This window comes from Nicotiana tomentosiformis, chromosome 12, assembly GCF_000390325.3.
Source record: "Nicotiana tomentosiformis chromosome 12, ASM39032v3, whole genome shotgun sequence".
NCBI classification, from domain to species: Eukaryota; Viridiplantae; Streptophyta; class Magnoliopsida; order Solanales; family Solanaceae; genus Nicotiana; species Nicotiana tomentosiformis.
In genome coordinates this window covers 71,497,382-71,519,857 of record NC_090823.1, presented here as the reverse complement: position 1 = coordinate 71,519,857, position 22,476 = coordinate 71,497,382, and the positions used below count along the sequence as shown (strand labels likewise).

Here is a 22,476-nt window from a genome sequence, read left to right as displayed (position 1 = left end):
GCAAAGGCCCTCAAAAACCTCTTCGCGATCTTGACAAGATCCACATGATCGCAAAGGCTAGCCCCACCAATCATCGCGAACGCGAAGGGCATCTACTTGATGAGCCCCAAACCCAGACCATTCTACGCAAACGCGACCCAACAATCGTGAACGCGGAGGCGAGTGTCTCAAAGCTTCGCGATCGCGACCCCGCATTCATGACGCGTATAACAAAAGTCCTCAGCCCCAATTCATTCATCGCGAACACGAGGTTTTCTCCGCATTCGCGAAGAAGGAAACCAACAGCAGGATTTCTGCAATTTTTTACTTAACTCCGAGTGGTCGAAAACACACCCGAGCCACCCGGGTCCCCGTCCAAATGCACCAACAAGTCCATAAACATAATACGGACCTACTCGAAGTCTCGGAACACGTAAAACAACATTAGAAGCAAGAATCACACCCTAATACAAAATTAATCAACTTATGAACTTCAAACTTCTTCAACTAGCTCCGAACACGACGAATCATACTTAGACAACTCGGAATGACGCTAAATTTTACGCACAAGTCACAAATCACCATACGAACCTATTCACAGGCTCGGAATCCCAAACGGACATCAATAATACCAAAGTCTACTTCAAACAAAATTTAAGAACCTCTTAAACCTTCAAGGCGCCAACTTTCAACAATAAGCGCCGAAACGCTTTCGATTCACCGAACTCGATCCGAACACACAGACAAAATGTTGACTCAAGTCAAACTTGGCTATCTTATGCCACTATTATGGAATTAAGTGTTTCGAATTCAACCCGAACTCTTCCAAAACCAAACTATCATCCTCGCAAATCATAAAACAACAAAAGCACATACGGAAAGTACTAAATAGGGAAACGAGGATCTAGAAAGCAAAATGACTGGTCGGGTTGTTACATGATGTATATTCTTTGATTTTGTGTAGATTTTATTATATTTTTGTATACCATATTAAATAATAAAATACAACTAATATTTATCAAAATAATATAATATATTAGATCATAATTTTATAAGATTAATATTTTGTCAAAATAATATAATAACACTAGTCATTTGAAAAAAAAGAAAGGAAAGAGATGTTCTGTTGTCATTCTATATGCCTTGCTTTACAGTGGAGCCATGGTTGAGTTTAGTAAGTGATCGCTCCTCGGCTTCTCCAATGGCGAATTCGAAACCCAAACCCGGATCCGAACCCAAATCTCATTCCCAGAACGTTCTAGAACTTCTCGCCGGCTTAAACCCTTCCATTCCTCCAATTCCTCCGGTTCGTTCTTTAGCGATCACCACAATCTCCGATTCCCAAACCCTAGTTTTTATAGGAACAGTCTCCGGTGACGTCATTTCACTATCCCTGAACCCTAACACCGGTCTATCATTCCACCTGCGGCTGAACATCATCGGCAAACCTGTGAGTTCGATCCTCATTGTTAGTCATATCGGAAAACTCATTGTTCTCTCCGACGGTTTTATTTATTTGCTTGACTTGAATTCACTAGAACCGGTTCGAAAATTGAGTCTGTTGAAGAATGTTAATGCTGTAAGTAAGAGATTTTTAAGTAGAAATTACAGTATAAACCCTATTTCAAATGGGGTTAAAGGAAAAGAAGATGGTTGTTTTTTCGCGGTTGCGATGGGGAAGAAGTTGATGCTAGTTGAGCTGGTTTTGAGTGGTTCTCCTGTAATTTTGAAGGAAGTTCAGGGTGATTTTACTGACGGGATAATGTGTATATCATGGGTAGATGATTCTGTTATTGTAGGAACTAGTAGTGGTTACTATTTGTATTCATATGCAAGTGGGCTGTCTGGTGTGATATTCTCCTTGCCTGATTCGTCCGTGCCGCCAAGGATGAAGTTTTTAGCAAAAGAGTGCAAGGTGATGTTAATGGTGGACAATGTGGGTGTTATTGTGGACAATGAAGGGCAGCCTGTGGGTGGTAGTTTAGTTTTCGGTGAAGCTTCGGAGACCATGGGGGAAATAGGGGCATATATTGTGGTGGTAAGGAATGGGAAGTTGGAGCTGTATCATAAGAAGTCGGGGAATTGCGTTCAGCAAGTGTCGTTTCCTGGTGAAGTAGGTAGTCCTTGTGTTGTGGCTGATGAGGAGGATGGAAGAGGAAAGCTTGTCGCTGTAGCGGCAGGCTCAAAGGTAATACTTGATCACTTTAACTGTAAAAGGTCTACACTTTGATGCTTTCTGGGTTAGGTTTTAGTCTTTAAGAATTTATACGCTCCAATGGTTAAGGGGTACTTAAACCTTTGCTTGTGCTGAATCATCCCATGCATAACTTAATTCTCCGTGAGGGCCTGCAGAGTTGTGAACGTACTTATAGAGACTTGTCTAAGCTAGAGTATCAAGGTGATCTTTTTGATAATTCATTATTTTGACCTTAACAAAAAGGTAAAAAAAGGAAATAGAACATAGCTTCAACTATTTTGCTGAGGCATCTGATGAAGTTATGAAAATAAATTCTGCTTACTCACTGGAAGGCCTCGTGAATTATTCTTGTAGATGCATGGTCCCTTAGCTTCGTCGGGTTCTCTCTGTCATTGGATTCTTTATTATGTCTTAGAAGCACAGTGATTGTTTGGAAAAAGAGAAAAGAACATTGTAAAATTGCCCGTTTACAGTAATTAAATTCATGTCTAATTGTGTTCTGGTGGCAGATTATGTGTTATCGGAAGGTGCCTTGTGAAGAACAAATAAAAGATCTATTGCGAAAGAAGAACTTTAGGGAAGCAATCTCACTGGTTGAAGAGCTTCAAAATGAAGGTGAAATGACAAGAGAGACGCTCTCTTTTGTCCATGCTCAAGTGGGATTCCTTTTACTGTTTGACCTACACTTTGAGGAAGCAGTTGATCATTTCTTGCTTTCTGAAATAATGGAGCCTTCAGAACTTTTCCCGTTTATCACACGAGACCCAAATCGGTGGTCATTGCTGGTACGTGCTGGTGTATCAGTTATTGTCCTGTGCATGCATTTATGTTTTAATGCATGGATCTCTAGCTATTATGATGGTATATGTGCTGATAAATCTACAACATGATTTTCGCATCTGTTATATGAGTCAAGTTAGTTTCAGTTAGTCCATCCAGTCTTACTAAGTAAATCTGTTCTTTTTCTTGAATCTTTTTCGTATCTGGTCTCCGATTCACCGTCATTGGGCCCCAGTCTAGTCATTTGGTGCCAAAGAGTGTGTCTATATGTTTTATGTAGGAAAAAAGAGCGTGTCATACCATACTTATTATCCTAATATATGTATCAGTCTACCCTTTTTTTTCTTGCTGTGTAGGAAAGGACCAACTAGGTGCAGTCCATTCTTCTTCTACTTCTTTCTTTTTCTTCTTTGCTGCATTTTAGTCCTGCTTATGCCACTTCTTTTGCTACTTTTACAACTTGCCATAAATTGATTGAATCTTTTGCTTTACCTATAAAAAAAGGGAATCTTTTATTTCAAACTTACTGCATAAGTTAACTAGGGCAATGCTAATATTCTGCAGCAGTTCCTAATATTTGTCCCTCATAAAGGGTGACAACGAGGACTGAGCTAGTCATGTTGGGGTTGTATGCTGGCATTCCTATCAACATGGGCTGCTTTTAGGATATGCAGGATTTTCGTATATTAGGAAATTTAAAGCTAAATGCTTTGCCCCTGCTTGGACCATAGATAATTTTGATCTGAAATACAACTCAACTAAGTGATTATTTCAACCCTTATTTCTTTTTTTCATTAAAAAGGTAAAGTCTATTGATATGAGGAAGAAACTTGTGTACGGGATCTGTAGAAAATTTCACTAAAAAACATGATTCTTTACAAAGAGCACCTAATTTTCTATACTAATTAGTATCTAATGAGTGCTCCATTTTCTCGGTTGCTCCTACTGCGCTTTGATTTCGTTCGTTCAATATGGTCCACATAAATGCCAAGTGAGATACTTCATTAAAAAAAATGCCAAGTGAGACACCTCCTATACTCTTTTTCTCTGTCTCTTTTTCCGAAGATTTCGATCCTAATGACATGCTTTAACACTGAGCAATAATCGATACTCAATATACCTCCAAACAGTGTAGCAATAGCTGAATCACATCTTTTCTAGCGCACCTACACATGATGCACCAACTGATGTAGACTTTTCTTCTTCTTTCTTATTGTCCATCTGTCATAATTGCCTTCCCACCAACCATGCAAAAAACTAACCTTCGGTCTCTTTCTCCAGATTCTAAAGTAAAACTGATCTTACAGTAAATATGCCATTACTTCCTTGTATTATTTCGTTCCTACTTGAGAACAACCTTTGAAGCTCTCCTTTCCCTCACTCAAGTCCCATAATGGTCTACCTTCTTGTTCCTTGTGTATCCGAGCGTTGTCTTCCCTCTGTTAGGGGCATGTATAATGTAATGGGACATGTTTGCAGCATATCTGATTCTAGAACCGGATTGTGACTCCATTTCCCTCTTTTCCAGCTTTCAATAGCCTCAATAAATTATTTCAACCATTCATTTGGATTCATTATTTATGACAAACGACATGTTAAATCTGAAAACTTGAGACCCCCTCTTAATTCTTAAATCGAAATATCTCCATCCAAACCAACTCTAACAGTAATTCACCAAAAATATGATACTCGCCTGGACGCCACCGTCTTAAAAAAAGATACTCCAGCACAATCACATGTGTTGGCCCTTGGAGTCTCTCGCTAGATGTGTGACTCTCTTTCTTTCTCTGCCGAGGAGGCTCTTCTTATCCAACTTTCTCTTTAGGCAGAATAGGCTGAGAGACACTTCTACTCGTTCGGTTTTGACATCACGGTCCTCCTACTTCACGAAGTTTCAAACACTTGTAGTTGTTCAAAATCAAAGTTTTAAACCGCTTTGATCATTGGCCGAGTATATGTGGCAGCTTGACAACGAATTGGACAAAATATGTGTATTTCACACGTATATGGAGCGTAAATATAAATATTTAAACTAGGAGATGATTAAACTAATAAAAAAAAGCAAAAGAAAAAAGAAAGGAAAAAGACAAAAAATTAAATACAAAAAGAAAATAAAAGTCAAAGAGTGGTTTCTCTTTCACGTTTTCCCCACCTCTCCCTCCCCCATTTTTCTTTCTCCCCCTCCATTCTTCCCTTTATTACCTCTCCCCCATTTTAACCCCAAATCCAACAGCAGCACTCCCAGATTGGTAGCAACTTTATGGGAGAAATTTCTTTTCGACCTCCCCCATTTTCTCCCCCCAACTTCTGAAGACGAGCTTTTGCAAGGAAATGAAATAGAAAAAGTGCAAGAAGATCACTAACAAACCGTTTTCCGGTAGAGGAATCTTAAACAAATTTGGGTGGAGTTTCCAGTGATGATGGTTTTTAGGAGTCGTTTCGGATCGATTATTTTTGGTGGTTGATTGGTGGTGCTATGGTGGAGTGTTGGCTGTGAAAAAGCTTTTTAGGTGAAGGGTGGTCGGAGAGGAATCACATGCATTGGTGGGCGATTTTTAAGAGTTGAGTTGAAAAAGAGAATTAGAAAAATGAAGAACAATGAGAGAGTGGTCACCGGTGGGAGAAAAAATGAAGAGTGAAAGAGTGATCACCAATGAGAAACAAAAGTTTGAATTCATTCTCTCATTGTTTGTATCATAACATTGTTACTTTGTGGGCTGTTTTGAAGGTGGTGGTAAATGGTGAATGGTGGAGAATAAGGATGATGAGAGAGGAGGAAGGTGATGGTGGCATGGAAAAGAAAAAAATATAATTTTTAAATAATATTAAAAATAAATTAAGCGGTACAAAACAATAAATATGATTGGCAAAAAGATATATATTAATTGTTGAAGAAATCATTATGAATAAAATTGTCACTCCTTTCTTGCATTACATATATTTTTTTTATTTTTTTCTTCGTTGCGCCTTTTTTAACTAAAGCCCACACTTTAATTGCGCTTTGCGCTTAAAGCCCCGATAGACTTGACTGCTTTTCGACGCTTTTCGCCTTTGATAATACTGGAATGAAAGAGTGGTCACCGATGGGAAAAAAATGAAGAGTGAAAGAGTGGTCACCGATGGGAAACAAGAGTTTGAATTCATTCTCTCATTGTTTGTATCAAAACATTGTTATTTTGTGGGCTGTTTTGAAGGTGGTGGTAAATGGTGAATGGTGGAGAATAAGGATGAGGAGAGAGGAGGAAGGTGATGGTGGAATGGAAAAGAAAAAAAATATAATTTTATATAATATTAAACAATAAATTAATCATGATGTGTTACAAGAAATCTGGTGTGGATACTAATGTGTCATCTACGTGAGGTCACAGTGGTTTAAAATACTGAGTTTGAACAACTATAAGTGTCGGGATGACTTTGTTGAGTACATGGGCCTGGATGACAAGCGCGAACAAGTACAAGTGTCTTTTAGGCTATTTTGCCTTTTCTTTAATCTCTTATTTTCCTTTGGTGCACTCACGAGGTTCCTGTAGGTATAGTAGATTGAGCGTCATTTATAGAAAACAATATCTTGTTGGAAGGTTTTTTACTTTTGGTGTACTTCTTGTATATGAGTGTTTTTGCCCATTGTTAATAAATTCTATACTTGATCAAAAAATATTTAAATCTTTCTTTAATGTGCTGGAATTCGTTCACAGGTTCCGAGGAATAGGTATTGGGGCTTGCACCCTCCTCCCTCACTTCTCGAAAAAGTTGTGGATGATGGCTTAACTGGTATTCAGAGAGCTATCTTCCTTAAGAAAGCAGGTGTAGAGACTGCAGTTGATGACGAGTTTCTTCTGAATCCACCAAGCAGAGCTGGTTTATTGGAGTCTGCAATTAAAAACATGACCAGGTTATCTATTGATAAGAGTGTGTGTTTACTACCAACTTCTTGTCCTAGTTCTGGCCTCATGTCTTCTGGGTTGAAACCTTCCAAAACCAAAACAATATTTGATTTTTCAAGAATATTTTTTTTTTAATTTTAAAATGACCAGTGTTCAATCCAACTTTGCACTCTCATGAATTTTGAGAATTTTTTTTAAACTGTTCCCACTTCCATTGTGGGGGAAAAGAGAGAAAAATGAGAAAGAGTGGATATGAATGTCTTCCTCAATATTGATAAGACTTACGAATGTTTAGCTTAAGATTCCTAGACAGAAAATTCATCAAGGGACATCATAATCACATCTACCAATGGAGGTTGTCAATATGGACGTTGCTCAAGTTTTATGAGATAATATTTAGATAAAAAGCTATATAAGTCACAATATTTTACAATTAAATATATTTTAGGAGTGAAAACATCATATTCAAAGAAAACCTGTTTAACTTCTGTCACATAAAATAGGACTGGGAGCAATTCATGAATGGAGCATAGATATATGAAATACTTACTTCGGGTGACTTAAGGATATATCACAGATAACTAGTGTAACTATTGTAAGACCATAATGGAAGGTAGAAATGATTTTATGCTTAGGCATGTAAGCTTGATAATTAGAGAAATTCTAGGTTGAGAGAGACCTGCCTTTCAGGTTTATGGGGTTGATATAAACATTGGCAAGGATTTAAGATAGAGAGAAAGCTGTGAACTGACCCTTTGAATTGTTTTTCCCTTCCTTCTCAGAGAAATTGTAGACTATATCGGTAATTCCTCTAGGCGATGTCTTAATTTTCTAGTGTAAGTTTCAGTTGAATTGCTATTGGTGTCTCGCTTGTACCTTTATTATCGTTTCATAAGTTGAGAACAGGAGGAATTGACCACAAAGCGTCAGTTATTGTACTAATATGTTACAACATGGTTTTGGTATCGTCTCTTTGGTGCTAACAGAGAAATTTAAGATGGGAAGAAAACTAATATAGTTCTCTGCCCTTTGTTTAACTTGCATTCATTTAATATATTTAGGCTGAGTATGTTTTTCAGTATTCAAAATTTGGTTTATTTTGTCGGATACTTATGAAGTTTGCTTGTTGAAAACTTTTATCTGGTGTTTTTTGTCCAATTTGGTTTTACTTGTCTATTCTGATCCTTAGTTTTTCCTCACTTTTATAACAGATTTTTAGAAGTATCACGACATAAAGATTTGACTCCTTCAGTGAGAGAGGGAGTTGACACACTTTTAATGTACCTCTACAGAGCTCTAAATCGTGTTGATGACATGGAAAGACTTGCCTCATCTGAGAACAGTTGCGTAGTGGTATGTCTATATAACCTTGTCCTATCTTGTCTAATGTATGATATGTAGGTTGCGTTTCTTTACAGTGTATCGCACACAGTTCTTGTATTGATCTGCTAGTGAATGTGCTATCAAACTCTTTTTTTGACAACGGTGGGTTTGGGCTAGCAAGGCTTAGGCAGGTAGAAAGAAATCACCTAGGGCTTTTTGCCTCTGCTGGAATTTAAGCCTTGATTTCTCATGGTGTTAACCCACTCCTTCACCCCTACGCCTCACCTTTAAGTGCTTATCAAACACTTATTTGTTATACAAACCATATCCAGCATACTTACTGAATATTTTTTTTTGGATTAGGTAAAGTTTATAGATCTTAGTGAAAGTTGATGTAGATAACATAGAAATGTTGTGTATGTAGACCTTAAGGTGTTGTAGGCTTGTAGCATCTTTCTTTGCTAGGAAACAGTTCAATCTTAAAGTTGAGATCTGGTATCTTCTCTGAAGGATAGCCATAAAAATTAAATGGACAGTGCAGGAGGAGTTGGAATCACTGCTGAGTGAATCTGGGCATTTGCGGACACTTGCTTTTCTGTATGCCAGTAAAGGGATGAGCTCAAAGTCTCTTTCAATCTGGCGTGTCCTGGCTCGAAATTATTCATCAAGCTACTTGAAAGATTCACATGGTGCAAATCATTTACAAGACACCACAAAAGACAATTCCTCTGATCAGCAGACTGCTGTAGCCGAGGCTTCAAGAATTCTTGAGGCATCATCTGATCAGGAGTTAGTACTGCAACATCTCGGATGGGTATGGCATTCTTTTTGGTTTTCAGGGGCTTTCTGCTTTCGACATGCTAATTGAGAGTATTAATTTCCATTTTAGATTGCAGACATCAATCAGGTGTTAGCTGTTCAAGTGCTCATATCGGAGAAAAGAACAGATCCTCTCCCACCAGGTATGTCTTACATGGTATCTAGTGATGTTCAAATTTCATACCAATCTGCAAAGATTGGCTTTTCTGTAGTAAAATTTAGCCTCACACCGACGTTTAAAGAACTGATATCTCTTTTGATAAGGTAAATAATTTCATTAAAAGGCAGCCCGGTGCACAAGGCATCTCGCGTTCATGAAGGGTCACGGGGAAGGGCATTTTTGTTATGGAAAGTGAAAGTCGTTTCGTTTAGTACGAGATCGCTTCACACCTCGCGGTACTTACACCTCTCGCTTATCGAAGTCTCGTTCAAAAATTCTCATAGGTGAAGCAAATCAAACCAATTTTCAGACAAAGAAGATAAAAAAAGAAAAGTATAGTGGCTAGGAAAGCTCCGGAGATTCTATGGGAAATTGAAAACGTCGAAGTAAGCTGTGGCTTATAAATAGGAAGATGAGGAGATAAGGGGCGAAGGATATTCATGATATTCGGAAAGATTTATGTTCATTCGCTCTGCTCGCAGAGCGGTATACCGAAAAAAAGAAGCGACTACCTTACTTAAGCAATTCTTCTTATTCTTATTCTTTCTTAGTTGAAGTTCCTATATTGGTTTTTTCTTTCTTTTATGAATGTTATAACTCCTAATTCTTTGGTAGCAGACAAATAATCCAAACGAGAAAATCATATCTTCAAAGCTCATCACTTCAATAAAGGCATTGAAGTTAGGAGGCCGACCCCGAAGTTTGTTCTAATGGATCCGCAATTACATTAAAGTTTCCCCTACTAGCCAGGGGAAGTTAATGCAAGTGCACCCCAAGGGGTGTGATGTAGACAGCCTACCCTAATGCATGCATTAGTAGCTACTTCCACGGCTCGAATCGTGGGGAATCTTTTTCTTTCAGTAAAGAAGGGTGGAGGGGCAGGCCGATCTCAAGCTGGATGAGAAGGCAAATAAAGACTACTAATTCTGAGAATAGTCATAATTCAATTTTTGGCCTTGAATTAATGGTTTACATAGACAGGTAGGTTAGACCATGCCCGCTTTTATTTACCTAAAATACCCCTGCTACTTTGCTAAACCATTGAAAAATCATGGATAATATTGTCATTTTATTCTACACATAAAAAGGAAAAGAGTTGTCCAGATCACGTCTTTTACTTTTCCAAGAATTAAGGCAATTTTGTAGCCCCTTTCTCCTCCATGGCGAGAGCAACAATTAACCTTTGTTTTTGGAAATTTTGCTCTTTTTTCATCACCAATAAAGAGTAGGAATATAATTACAGTTGGTGAAAATACAATTATTACAGTGGAAAATAAAATTAAAAATTATAAGTTCTTCAGGCCGAGGCGCGAGATAAGCGAATATCTCACTCTCTGTAAGGAAATTAGCCCAATGCTGTAAAATCTTCACCGGTCCAGCAGTAAAAATCTTGACTTGTCCCTTCCAGGACACAACGAACCAAAAATGTTGTATGATCCGAACAATCCGTGGACTAGTTTTTGAGTCTAAAGTTCCACCAATAAGAACACTTTCCTTCAACAAAGTAAAACTCTCTTTTGTAGTGAATAAGTTGAAGATTTATACCTTTTTCTTTTCTCACAACTCTTTTTTTTTCTTTCAAATACATTTCACTTTTGTTGCACATTACAACACTTTCCACACATCTTCACAAGGTAAGAAATACTACTATTTATAGGTGTAAGAATTCTTTCTTGGAATAAATTGGAAGGTAGTGAGGTAATTAAGTTATGTGAACATGAGAGATTAATGGCTAGTTTAGTGGGTCAATGATATGATAGAACATGAGATAGTGGTTATGGAGAATTGTGGCCACTTTTTAGATCATGGAATAGTGAATTTATAAGAGTTATGATCACTTTCTCCACTTAATAGCTATGACAGATAATACAATTTTAAAAAGTACAATTATGTGAGCATGTTGTAACTCCTTTGATTTAACTGTTCGCTTGCTTTCTATGCAAAGTGAGAATGATGTGATATATCAAAAGGAGTATGCTAGCTTAGATGGAAATTTGAGATGTGACTAATTGCACTAGGCATGATGATATTGCATATGCAACATGAGTACTTAGCAAGTTTACAAGCAAGCCAGGTAATGAACATTGGCATTCCATATGAGAGTTATATTTACTTGGTGTCAAATACCTATGGCATGTATTACAAAAGATATCATGTTGTACACACAAGAATTTTCATATTCAGAATGGAACACTTCATCTGGTGATTCCTATTATGCTACTGGTTGTATTTACTTTGGGAGGTGGTGCTTTGTTGGAAATCGAAAAAGCAAACTATTATTGCCGACTCTATCGTGGAAGCTGAGCTTATTGCTTTAGCTTCAGCTACTGAAGAAGCGAATTGGTTGAGAGATTTATTATTTCAACTACCTTTGAAAAACCAATTCCTCCAATTTTATTTTCTTGAGATAGTACCGTTACTATTGATAGAGTGCAAAATAGTTATTACAACGATATATCCAGACCCATATTAGGTGTTATCGGATGCGAAAAACGCAAAACAACTCGAATGTCCTTTGGGACTTTAAGCACTAAGTGCAAATAAAGCGTGGGTTTAACTGAAGAAAGATGCAAATGGAGAAAAAAAATACAAATATGTATGTGCAGTTCAAGACTAATAAATATACGCATGAATAACAAATATATGGACAAAGAAATTGAATAAAAATTATAATAAATGGAGTATCAATTGTTTTGTGTTGCCTCTTCAGGATTACGCCCATTGGCGAAGAAAAGTATGTCTTAGAGCCTTGATGATGACATTGAAGCACTTGCTAAGCGAGGCGAAGCGCTCAACATGTTGTGTGGCTCGCTTCAGGGCTTAAGTTCGCCTTAAGCGCACCTTTAAAAGCAATGGGTCCCACAAGGAGAAAAAAAGTATTGTGAGATTATGTTTGACAAGTGGTAGCATAAATGTTGATTATGTTAAATCTTGTGATAATCGTACAAATCCATTGACTATGGTCTTGGCAAGAGAAAAGGTTCGGAGCACATCGAGGGGAGGAGATTGAAACCTATAAATTTATGAGCATATATTTTGGGGACCCATTTTGGGGACTAGAGATTCGATAACTAGGTTCAATGGGAAGAAATGATCATATGATAGCTTATTTTGACATGCATTATTATATTTATGTTTTTGCCATCCTTATGGACTGAGTGCATTTATCCTGTAACGATTTGTGAAGGATGAGTCTATGAACTCTTAATGAAAATTTGTAGCTTGTTGAGTGGATGTTAGAGTTACAAAAGCACCCTTGGCAGATTTTACCTATATGAGTGTGGAAGTAAGTCACTTCCTATGGGAATTGGGCTTTTTAAAAAACACTCGTGAAATCGGGATGGCAGAATGCCGTAATGTGATGGCTAATAAAGATCATGTCAACAACTTGATTTTTATGTGTAAGTAGTGATACTTTATTTCCCTTAAAAGTCATCGTTCAAGTCTACGACCGCTACGTCTCTGGAGTAAAAATTGTTGTTTTACTTAACGGAGGATCAATGCAGAGCACACCTTCATTATGCATAATAGTCTCTATTGAACTGATATACTCTCTTATTTTAATAGTAAAATGAGTGGGATTGTTGGAGAATATTATATTTTAATATTAAAATAATAATATTAAATACACTATTTGTCATGACTATTAAGTGGAGAAAGTGGTCATAACTTCTTCTAATCCGCTATCCCATGATCTAGAAAGTGGTCATAATTTTTTGTAACCACTCCCGTGTTTTACCATGTCATCAACCCACTAAAGGCCAAATAACTAGCCATTAGTTCATATCTCATGTTCTCATAATTTATTATCCCACTACTTTATTCCAAGGAATAATTTCTATAACTATAAATAGTAGTACTTCTTACCTTGTGAAAAGTATTGCAGTGGGCACAAAAGTGAGGTGTATTTGTGATAAAAGAGAGCTGTAAGAAAAAAAAAGTGTAAGTTTTCCACTTATTCACTACAAAAGCGAGTATTATTTTGTCGAAGCCAGTGTTCTTGTTGGTGGAGCTTCCAGATGTTGTTCGGGTCATACGACATCGTCAGGTTGTTGTATTCTAGAGGGGACAAGTCAATGTTGTTACTACTGAACGGTGATGGTTCTATAGCAGTGGGTTTGAATCTCCTTAACGAGAGCAAAATATCTGTGCATCAACCTCTAATTTTTTTTAAAATTATTTTTCAACTGTACTTGTATTTTCACTAACAATGGCAGTGTATATGTGCGTGCATGTGGGTTTTGCTAGCCTACTACAATCAGAAGGTTAGACCATGGTGACTTTTATTTAACCATAATACCCCTGCCACTTCTCTAAACCATTGAAATAACATGGATAATATGTTCATTTTGTTCTCCACATGAAAAGGAAAAGAGTTGTCCGGATCATGTTTTTTACTTTTCAAATAATTGAGGCAATTCTGCAGCCCCTTTCTTCGCCATGGAGAGAGCAGCAACTGCCCTCTGTGTTTGGGTAATTTTGCTTTTTGTTCATCAACGAAAAAGAGTAGGAAAGAAGGAAAAATTGAACGCTTAAATTAATGACTGAATGCATGTAATTATTGTCTCTTTCCTAGCTAAAGCAAACTCTTAAACCCTAAAGTTTCTTTTCCAATCCCTGAAGTTCTTTGATTCCTCCTCCACAAAGACAACTGGCTTCTTTCTCCTTTTTGTTATCATCATCAGGCCTTGGAATATTCTCTACATTCATGACTTATATGAGCTGAGAAGTGAGTCGAGAAACATAAAGCCGTGAAGTTTCGTTGGAGCAACAGGGGAGGGGAGGAAAGAGAAAAAGAGGGGCGAAATATAGAGAGTTGGGTTTGATTTTGGTTTAGTTCTTGGTTGAAAAAACTAGAAAAGTACCTACTATTAATGAGATAGTAAGGACATTTTGTGTAAATAAAAACGGGTATTGATGTTAATCTACTACAGTACGCACACAACTTGTATTATGTTGTATTAGTGCACCAATGCGACAAAAGACTTTCATGCAGATTCGGCAGCTTTCTTCTTACATGGTTATTATTTTTCAGTTATGTTTAAGGTGCCGACATCAAAATGCAAGGATGAAGTTCAGCTACACCAAGTTCAATATTAGAATTTTACCCCCCACCCAAAAAAAAATAAAAAAAAGCCCAAAAGTGAAAAAGAAAACCTCAACAACAGAAATCGCAATTCTTGTCAACTAAGAGTGTATGCACAAACTAATGCAAGTTACCATTGTGGGAATTGTGTCAAAGTGTTGCGTATCCATGTAAGATAACAGTAGCTTATGCACATGGCTTGGTGCAATTGGTGGCACATTTTGGACAATGTGAATAAGATCTTTTTTGATAGGTTTGCTTAATTTTAGGAAAAATTTATCCAGATTTAAACGATAATGTCTGTGTGGGTGATACTGAGAAATTCCATGTGAATTAGCTGCCCCAGCCCCAGCCCCATTTGTTTGAAACTTGGAGGAGTATGTACCTACACCTCTGCCTGCTCTCACTTATATAGCAGATTTCAGTCAGGGGGATCTAACTTGTGACGTGTGCCAAACCCACACTTCACGTTCTGCGTGCTGAACTAGAGATACGGGGGCAAGCTGGCCTGATAATTAATTTCTCGAAAAGTAGATGTTTACTTTCTCAACTGTAAATTTTAAGCTCTTTTTAGCATACCTGATTGCCTAATAAATCAAAGAGGTGAATATACCAGTCACCCAATGCTAAATTGTATTATCTTTTAGTTTCAAATATATCAAAAGAGGTTGGGGGCAGTCATCCAAGTACAGGAGAAAATAAGAGAACCTCACAACATATGCTTTTAGAAACATGGTAGTTAAGTGGAGAAGGGTAGAGGGGCGGGCCCTTTCTCCAACCGTGCACCTACTGGCCTTCGGGAATTTCTCAGTTATTAAGAAAGAGGAAGTAGAAAGAAAAGTAGTTCTCTTTATAGGTAGTGCAACTATTATAGTTAGTGCAACTATTATCCGTCTTTTAGTCAGGTGGCCTTCGGGAATTTCTCAGTAATTAAGAAAGAGGAAGTAGAAAGAAAAGTAGTTCTCTTTATAGGTAGTGCAACTATTATCCGTCTTTTAGTCAGGTCTTTGAATGATAAAATTAAAATATTATATTACTCTCTTCACATACACCACTATCAGCTTATTTACTTTTTATGACTCTATTAGCTTTCATATCTTTTCTTTTGCTTGTTTTTAAAATGTAGTTTCTTCATTAAGTGGCATTCTTTTAATGCAAGTCTTCAATCACAGATGAAGTAATTGCCGCAATTGATCCCAGAAAAGTCGAAATTCTTCTAAGGTCAGTTGTTTTGCCTTGCCAACTCTTTTTCAAACTACATTCTGTCTCTTTCTCCTGAACTGGTGATTGGTGCCTGGGTTTTGTTTCTCCTTAGTTGTGTGGCTGGTGTGACATTTTTGCAACTTTTGACTGCACTGTCCCACTTTTTTGCTTCCATTTTGGAGATTGCTAACTTATCCGACAAGAAAAGTGTAGTTCTACCGTCTTTTTTTCCTGTTAACAAATTGTTTGAGTTACTGAGTGCTGTATCACATTGCGAATGATAAGCAGCTTTTTTTCGTCCCGCCCTGCTACCCCCTTGTTCTGATAGCAAGGGCATATTGTAGACCCAAATTGAGAACAGTCTGATTAAGAATTAGAATAGCTCATGTTTGCGGTTGAAAGGAAGCAGAAGATGAAGATGAATCTGGTGGGAGCTCCAGAAGATTAAGAGTTAAAATTTTACTGCCTTAAGAGTGGAGTCTAGTCAGTGCTTGACATTTGGCTATTTTCCAGACCTAACTCTGTTTTTGAACTGTGATTAAGTGTACTATTTTTTAGTCTTGTAACTTGCTAGCTTTATCTTACTCGCCAAACCAGTTAGAAAGCCAATTCTTTGAGTAGATCAATGTTCTTATAGTGTAAGCACATTTATTCAAAGCACCATGACCATAAAGCTGTTCCATACTGTGAAGAGGTTTTAAGATAATACATTCTTTTGAAAAAGATGGTACTTTAGTTTTGTTTTGATATTTAGCTAATTAAAACTTGGATTTTTTTAATGTTCTACATAATGTGACTGTAGTGTGGCTTGGGCTATTGTTAACTAAAATACGACCTTCTGAGTAAATCCGAAGGTGACACACATATGCACTAAACTTTATAGTTTACTGTTGACCTGGTATGTCCTTTTGTCTTCTTTGTCGACTTGCTACATAAATTCTAGATCTTTTTAGTACAAGAGATTTCTTCAGAGTCACTCCTTTCATCAACTAGCTATTAGGTAGCATAAGACTACTTGAAAATTTACAGCTGTATACTAATTGCATAGTAAGTACCAATACAAAAAGGATAAAATAGCTGGTAGAATAACCTTAAATTGCATTCAGTCACTCCTTAACCGGGTGGGAACTGAATAAAGCGAGTAGCATGTAGCGTGCCGAATTTTCTCTTTTTATTTCTTCTTAATTTGATCGATATTTTTATTAATATTAGTTTTTTTATTGGTGGTGTTCAATTATGTCATTGTATACCTGCTGTCTCCTGCCAATATGAGTATCTGTAATTCTGTTCACCAAGGTTTAGACGGAGGGGAACAAGTCACCTAAGCTGGTCTTGCCTCTATTGAATGTCAACCCTGGACTCCCATCGTTCTCATCCCGCTTCACTGACTTCTATACCACAGCCTTGGCCACCTGATTTGGTTTGATAATATATGCTTGTAAAGATGGTATCTAAATACTATTGAGGTATTTAGTTGTCTATATGTTTCTTTGAATTATAAACTGGAAGCTTTACCATGCAGATATCTCCAGTGGTTAATTGAAGATCAAGACTGTGATGACACACGGTTCCATACAACTTATGCGCTCTTGCTTTCAAAATCGGCACTTGATGCTAATGAAAAGGAACATGCTATACCAAATTCTGAAGGTGTAAACCAAAAGGAGACGAGTATGTCAGACCATGGAAACAACTCAATATTTGATACTCATGTCAGAGAGAGATTGCAAATTTTTTTGCAGTCCTCTGACTTGTATGATCCAGATGAGGTGCTTGACTTGGTTGAAGGATCCGAGTTATGGCTGGAGAAGGTCAGTAAAAAATTTAGGCTATTCATAGAAATAATGGTCTATGCATCTCTGCTGGTTAACAGTTTGAACCATCTGGTTCTCCTTGTGATTTGCGGTCCTTGTGTTCTTGATGGTTTTATTCCAGGCTATTCTTTACAGGAAGCTTGGTCAAGAAACATTAGTGCTTCAAATTCTTGCCTTGTAAGTTAATAAACCTTTGGTTATTGCTTTGAATAAATCACAACAAGCTTTATCATACTAATGAACAGCTAAAAAGATATACTGTTTCCCAAATGTGGGCAATGGATTGGTGACAATATTTATGGAAAGTCCTTCACTTAAACAGGCGAAAATATTTGAAAGCTTAGTACCCACATCATTGCGATATGAATGATATACTTGAACCTGCAATTACTCTGAATGAGATAGTTATAACTGTGGGATTTGTAATTTAAAGTTGTGTTCATCTGGCAGGAAGCTGGAAGACTGTGAAGCTGCAGAACAATATTGTGCCGAGATCGGTAGGCCAGATGCTTACATGCAGTTAGTACAGTATTCTCTCATTTGTTTCTTTAGCTTATTGGTTTAAAAGATGTTCTCTTAGCTTTTCCCCTTCCTGGTATCTTCTTAGGCTGCTTGAAATGTATTTGGAACCAATTAATGACAAAGAGCCTATGTTTAAAGCTGCTGTGCGTTTGCTGCACAATCATGGAGAAATGCTAGACCCTTTGCAGGTTTTGGAGGTACCAAAACTAACCTTCTTCCCGTCTATTACTTATATAATGGGCAATGAGGAGACAAAACCCTGGTACTGTTCCCAGGGCTTTAGTCTAGGTGGAAGAGTGCAGCGCGTGATGTGCTGGTTAGGCGCATGTCACGAGTTCGAACATTAACCCTACCGCAGACAAAAGCCCGGTATTTAAGTGGAGAAGGGCAGAGGGGCAGGCTCATTATCCACCGATTTCAAACCGTGCGCCAACTGACCCTTGGCATTTCTTGGTTATGGGAAAAAATAAATAATGGTCAATGAGGAGAGGAAATGTGAAGCTAGCTTGGGAAAAAAGTAGCTACATTTTACTCATTGGGATCTGTCACTTCAACATTTTATCTGCCATGGAACGTAGCCTCACTAATAGTTGTGTTGGTGCTTTGGAGGGAAGGGAACACGAGAGCATTCAAAGGGGTGGAATATGATCGTGCACAGTTTAAGACATCCCTTTTTGTCTCTGATTGTTTTGATGCACATACGAGATCCCTGGTAGTATAGACGATTGGATCTCTTTTGTGGGGAGCAATATTTTTGTGTAGCTTCTCTACCTCTTCGTATGCTTCTTACTTGTATGCATGGTGTCATTATCCCGAAACCTCAATAAAATTTAACTTATTAAAAAAAATACGATTATCCACCCTCTAATTTAAGTAACACGGTTCAACTGGGACGGAAGATTAAAATTCTGATTGACTTGCATACTGGTTTTTAGGTAGGAGAACTTGTCTCCAAAATTTTGAAAAACAAAAATGTGGTACAAGAGAAATAAGGTCATTGTTGAAACCTATTCACAGGAAAAACATCTCATCGAACTTTTAAGTAGAAGTTTTGATGTTCAATTTTTTCCTCTTGAAATCTTTGGATTTGTGGTCTTTGAAATTTTAGTAGTGTGTGAAACATTTGGGTTATCAAAACTGGGAATATGTTCTTTAAATTCGGAAGACTTGAGTGTATTCTTATTGGGAAAGTTGGAGTTTTCTCACCTTAATTTTAGCCATTGGTGTGTATTCAGTCACCTAGAACCTATGTTGCACGGACTCTTTATATTAGCTTATGCACCCCTATCGACACGACACTAGTACTAGTAAGGGTGTGAGATTCGTACCGGGTGTGGTCAATTGAGATTGGGTACTTTGACCACAATCCATGGTCAAATTTGAGGAAAAATGAAAAATGAAAGATTGTATTTTAGCTATTGCATGCTAGTGTGTATTGCCTACAATATAGACTAGAACTTATCAGATATTAAAAGTAGTCCACTTACTTCCTAACATATCTAGTCATGCGTCTTGTAACATTATTATACCATTCTTGGCTATCGTCTTTTATAATTGCCTTTGTTTGAAGTGAAAGATGAAGTTTGATTTTTTTATTATGGTGATCTTTAATTTCTAAAGGCTATTAAAAGAATTTTATCTGTCTCACATGGCTTGATAGGTCCACTTATGTTCTTGTTACTCTTTTTCTCAATTATTTGGGGAAATCAATGGTTATATTTTCATAGTTTCATTGGCCAAGTGTTGATGTTATTTGACTAATTCATTAACATAAATAAAAGATGCTATATTCATCTGGGATTTTTTCGTGCTGTTTGAAGGAAATCAGGTGATGAGAAGGCTAATAACCTAGAAAATAATCTAATTTGCTTAAGGCAATATATGCAAAGTCACGATAGATGTCAAAATGCTACTCATTCTTAGTTGAGTTTCACTTTGCAGAGATTGTCACCAGATATCCCCCTTCAGCTTGCTTCAGAGACAATATTAAGAATGTTGAGAGCTCGACTTCACCATCATCGTCAAGGCCAAGTATGTCCTAAACTATAGGTGTTGAAATTTCCATTGATCTTGAGCATTTATTAAAATATATTTTATTTATTATCTTAAGGGTGTACACTTTGTGTATGTTTTTTTATACAAAGTTTTGGCATAGAACATATGCTATGTCTATGTTATGCGAAACTTCAGCATGAATGTCACTGGAGACGAGAACTTACTGCTCTTGAGCAGTACTCAGCTTATGCCAATTTTCATGGCATCTTCTCCTTTGTGTTGAGTCATTATGGTATGTGATTTCATTTCCCTCTTGAACCGGGTACTATTAGATGCTTGGCTAAATAAGCCAGGCATTGCATGATATGGAGGTGCAACGCTGGTCAGACTGCTTCCTAAAGTGCAAAGCAACTTACCCACCTAGCTTCAGGCTTTAGTGCACCTTAAACATGCCTTTAACAGCACTGGCTTTCTGGATGACATCATATTTTTTCAGAGACAATTTTTTCCATGACTGAATCACAGAGTTGTCTTACAGATTCTTTCTCCAGTGACGAGACTGTTACTATTTTTCTTTTTCTTTTTTATAAGTTTGACTGCAAACTCTCGAATGCTTTTTCAGGTGCTGTATTAAAGTGTGACCTAATTGCATAGTTCTTTTATATCTTTGTCCTGGCTGCCTTGGGTCTACTATTTTGTTCTGTGGTCAAGTTGCAGTTCATAGAATAACACTATTTACAGCTAATCTACTTTTGCACATGGCATCTGATGATATTTGATGCTACAGATTGTCCATAGTCTATCTCGTGCTTTGGATATTGATGCAAGCTTAGCAAGATTTGAGGAAAGATCACGGCATGTTTTGATAAATGATGACAGTGTCTGTGACTCTTGCCACGCTCGACTTGGAACCAAACTGTTTGCAATGTATCCAGATGATACCATAGTCTGTTACAAGGTTTGTCATGTCTTCATTTATTTATGGCTTATTGTAATATCATGTTCTTGCTTGACATGATCTTTTAGCTTGATTGGGAAGTTCTGTTGCAGAAACATTATATATGCCTTCCTTGCCCCCCAAAAAAACATTTTATGTATTTTTCATCTGTGCTGACTTATTATTCCCCATTTTGACTTGCTGCCTGAAAGTTGCTTGGAAGGATTCTTTCTATATATATATATAGGGTGAATTGAAATTCTGCAAGGTTTATTGTGCTGAAATTTAGATGATGATATTGTGTAATGCTTTTATCTGCAGTGTTTTCGTCGTCAAGGTGAGTCAACCTCCGTGTCAGGTCGCGATTTTAAGAAAGATATGTTATATAAACCTGGTTGGTTAGTGACAAGGTGATGCTACTAAGGGGCATTGGGATGATCCAAACATTGAATGGCTTGGCATTAGTGCTTGCTGCTTATGTAGTTTAACTTTTAATATGTCCGCAGCTCATCTCAAAAGAACTCACTACACTCCCATAGTTGATTATGATAGTTTCTCTAATGTATATTTGCTTCAGTAGGAGACACAAAGGCATGCCCTTGATGGCTTCTTTATCCGTGCATAGCCATGAGCACACGGCATTTTGATTTCAAAAGTAGTCAGTAATGCACTCGTGCTCAAGAGCGAATTGTTTTGAATAAAACATAGCTGGTCTGTGGGGTTATGGTTGGTCGATTCAGCATCACCACTCAGTACTACAAGTTCTCTGTAAAACTCTAATATAGCAACTAGGCGCAAGATATCTGCTTACAGAGTTATTAATTGATCGGCAACTTTATATTCTGATGAAGAAGGTGGAAAGATGTCATTATCACTGAAATCTTGTGGGAGAATCTGGAGCCTTGGTGTTGATATGTAATGTTTATTATTTTTCTCCATAGATGTCATGTTTACAAGAGCAGGGTTTCGTGATCAGCTGTAGGAACAGATGTATATTATATCATTTTTCTTTTCAGATAAATGGTTTTTGTATATCGTCTTTTGGAAATTGAGTATTGCATCTTTTTGAAGTTCTTGAACATGAGACAGGAGAGCGTGAATATTTCAACCCTTTGCTTTTCTTTTAAAAGAAAAACATTATAGCCACCATTGTGGTGGGAGGTTAAAGCATGACCTCGACATGTATATTAATAATTAAACCAAAACATCATGGGGGATAGGGGCAGATAAAACTGTCCACTTCCTGGAATACAAAAAGATTTGCTAATAGAGGCCGTTTGCAAGAAGGGTAAGTCCTATACAAATGTGAGGATGTTATGACATCCTGGGAATTAAGTAATAACAATTCTTCACAAAAGCTGTACATTGAAATGGTTCTTCTTCAGTTTAATCCTAAACTTGGTCAGTTGGTCCCTTTTTTTTTTTTGATGAAGTAAGGGATATCAGTAATGGCATCAAGTAGATGCAATTAGTACAAAAGATGGCAAATGCAAAAGTGAGTTTGTTAGCTCAATTACAATGTGATCTATACTAAAGATAAGGAGCTAACAAAGTCCAAAAACTTATCAGTGGAGTTTACTCCAGCTATATAAAAATAAAAGACAATTAGCCTTGAGAGTGATTAGGAGGTTGATATTCCATCAAAAACATCTTCGGTTCCTTTTTGTCCAGATTCACCAAAAAATACAGGCAGGAATCATTTTCCAGTTCTTTCTGATGAACCTACCAACTTTCCAAGAACTCCAGCACATGAAGGCATCTTTAGTCCTCTCAGGCA

The 22,476-nt window shown here is 37.3% G+C and overlaps 1 protein-coding gene across 4 annotated transcripts; it reads left to right on the top strand.

The window, feature by feature from the left end:
- The first annotated feature begins 1,093 nt into the window (after positions 1–1,093).
- Positions 1,094–21,769, top strand: LOC104096302 (vacuolar sorting protein 3). 4 transcript variants are annotated; one of them, XM_009602660.4, is made up of 14 exons: positions 1,094–2,167; positions 2,686–2,961; positions 6,652–6,848; positions 8,052–8,193; positions 8,705–8,977; positions 9,053–9,125; positions 15,401–15,449; positions 16,954–17,242; positions 17,367–17,422; positions 17,696–17,764; positions 17,853–17,964; positions 19,709–19,798; positions 20,550–20,720; positions 21,021–21,769. In XM_009602660.4, the coding sequence occupies exons 1-14, from the start codon at positions 1,118–1,120 to the stop codon at positions 21,111–21,113; spliced, it is 2,940 nt and encodes a 979-aa protein (XP_009600955.1). In that variant the 5' UTR covers positions 1,094–1,117; the 3' UTR covers positions 21,114–21,769. The 4 variants fall into 4 exon arrangements, 3 of the variants coding, with proteins under 3 accessions (XP_009600955.1, XP_070048158.1, XP_070048159.1); XR_011412964.1 differs by lacking the exon at positions 21,021–21,769 and having other exon boundaries at positions 17,696–17,742; positions 20,550–20,597; XM_070192057.1 differs by lacking the exons at positions 17,853–17,964; positions 21,021–21,769 and having other exon boundaries at positions 17,696–17,742; positions 20,550–20,692.
- Positions 21,770–22,476: the final 707 nt, after the last annotated feature.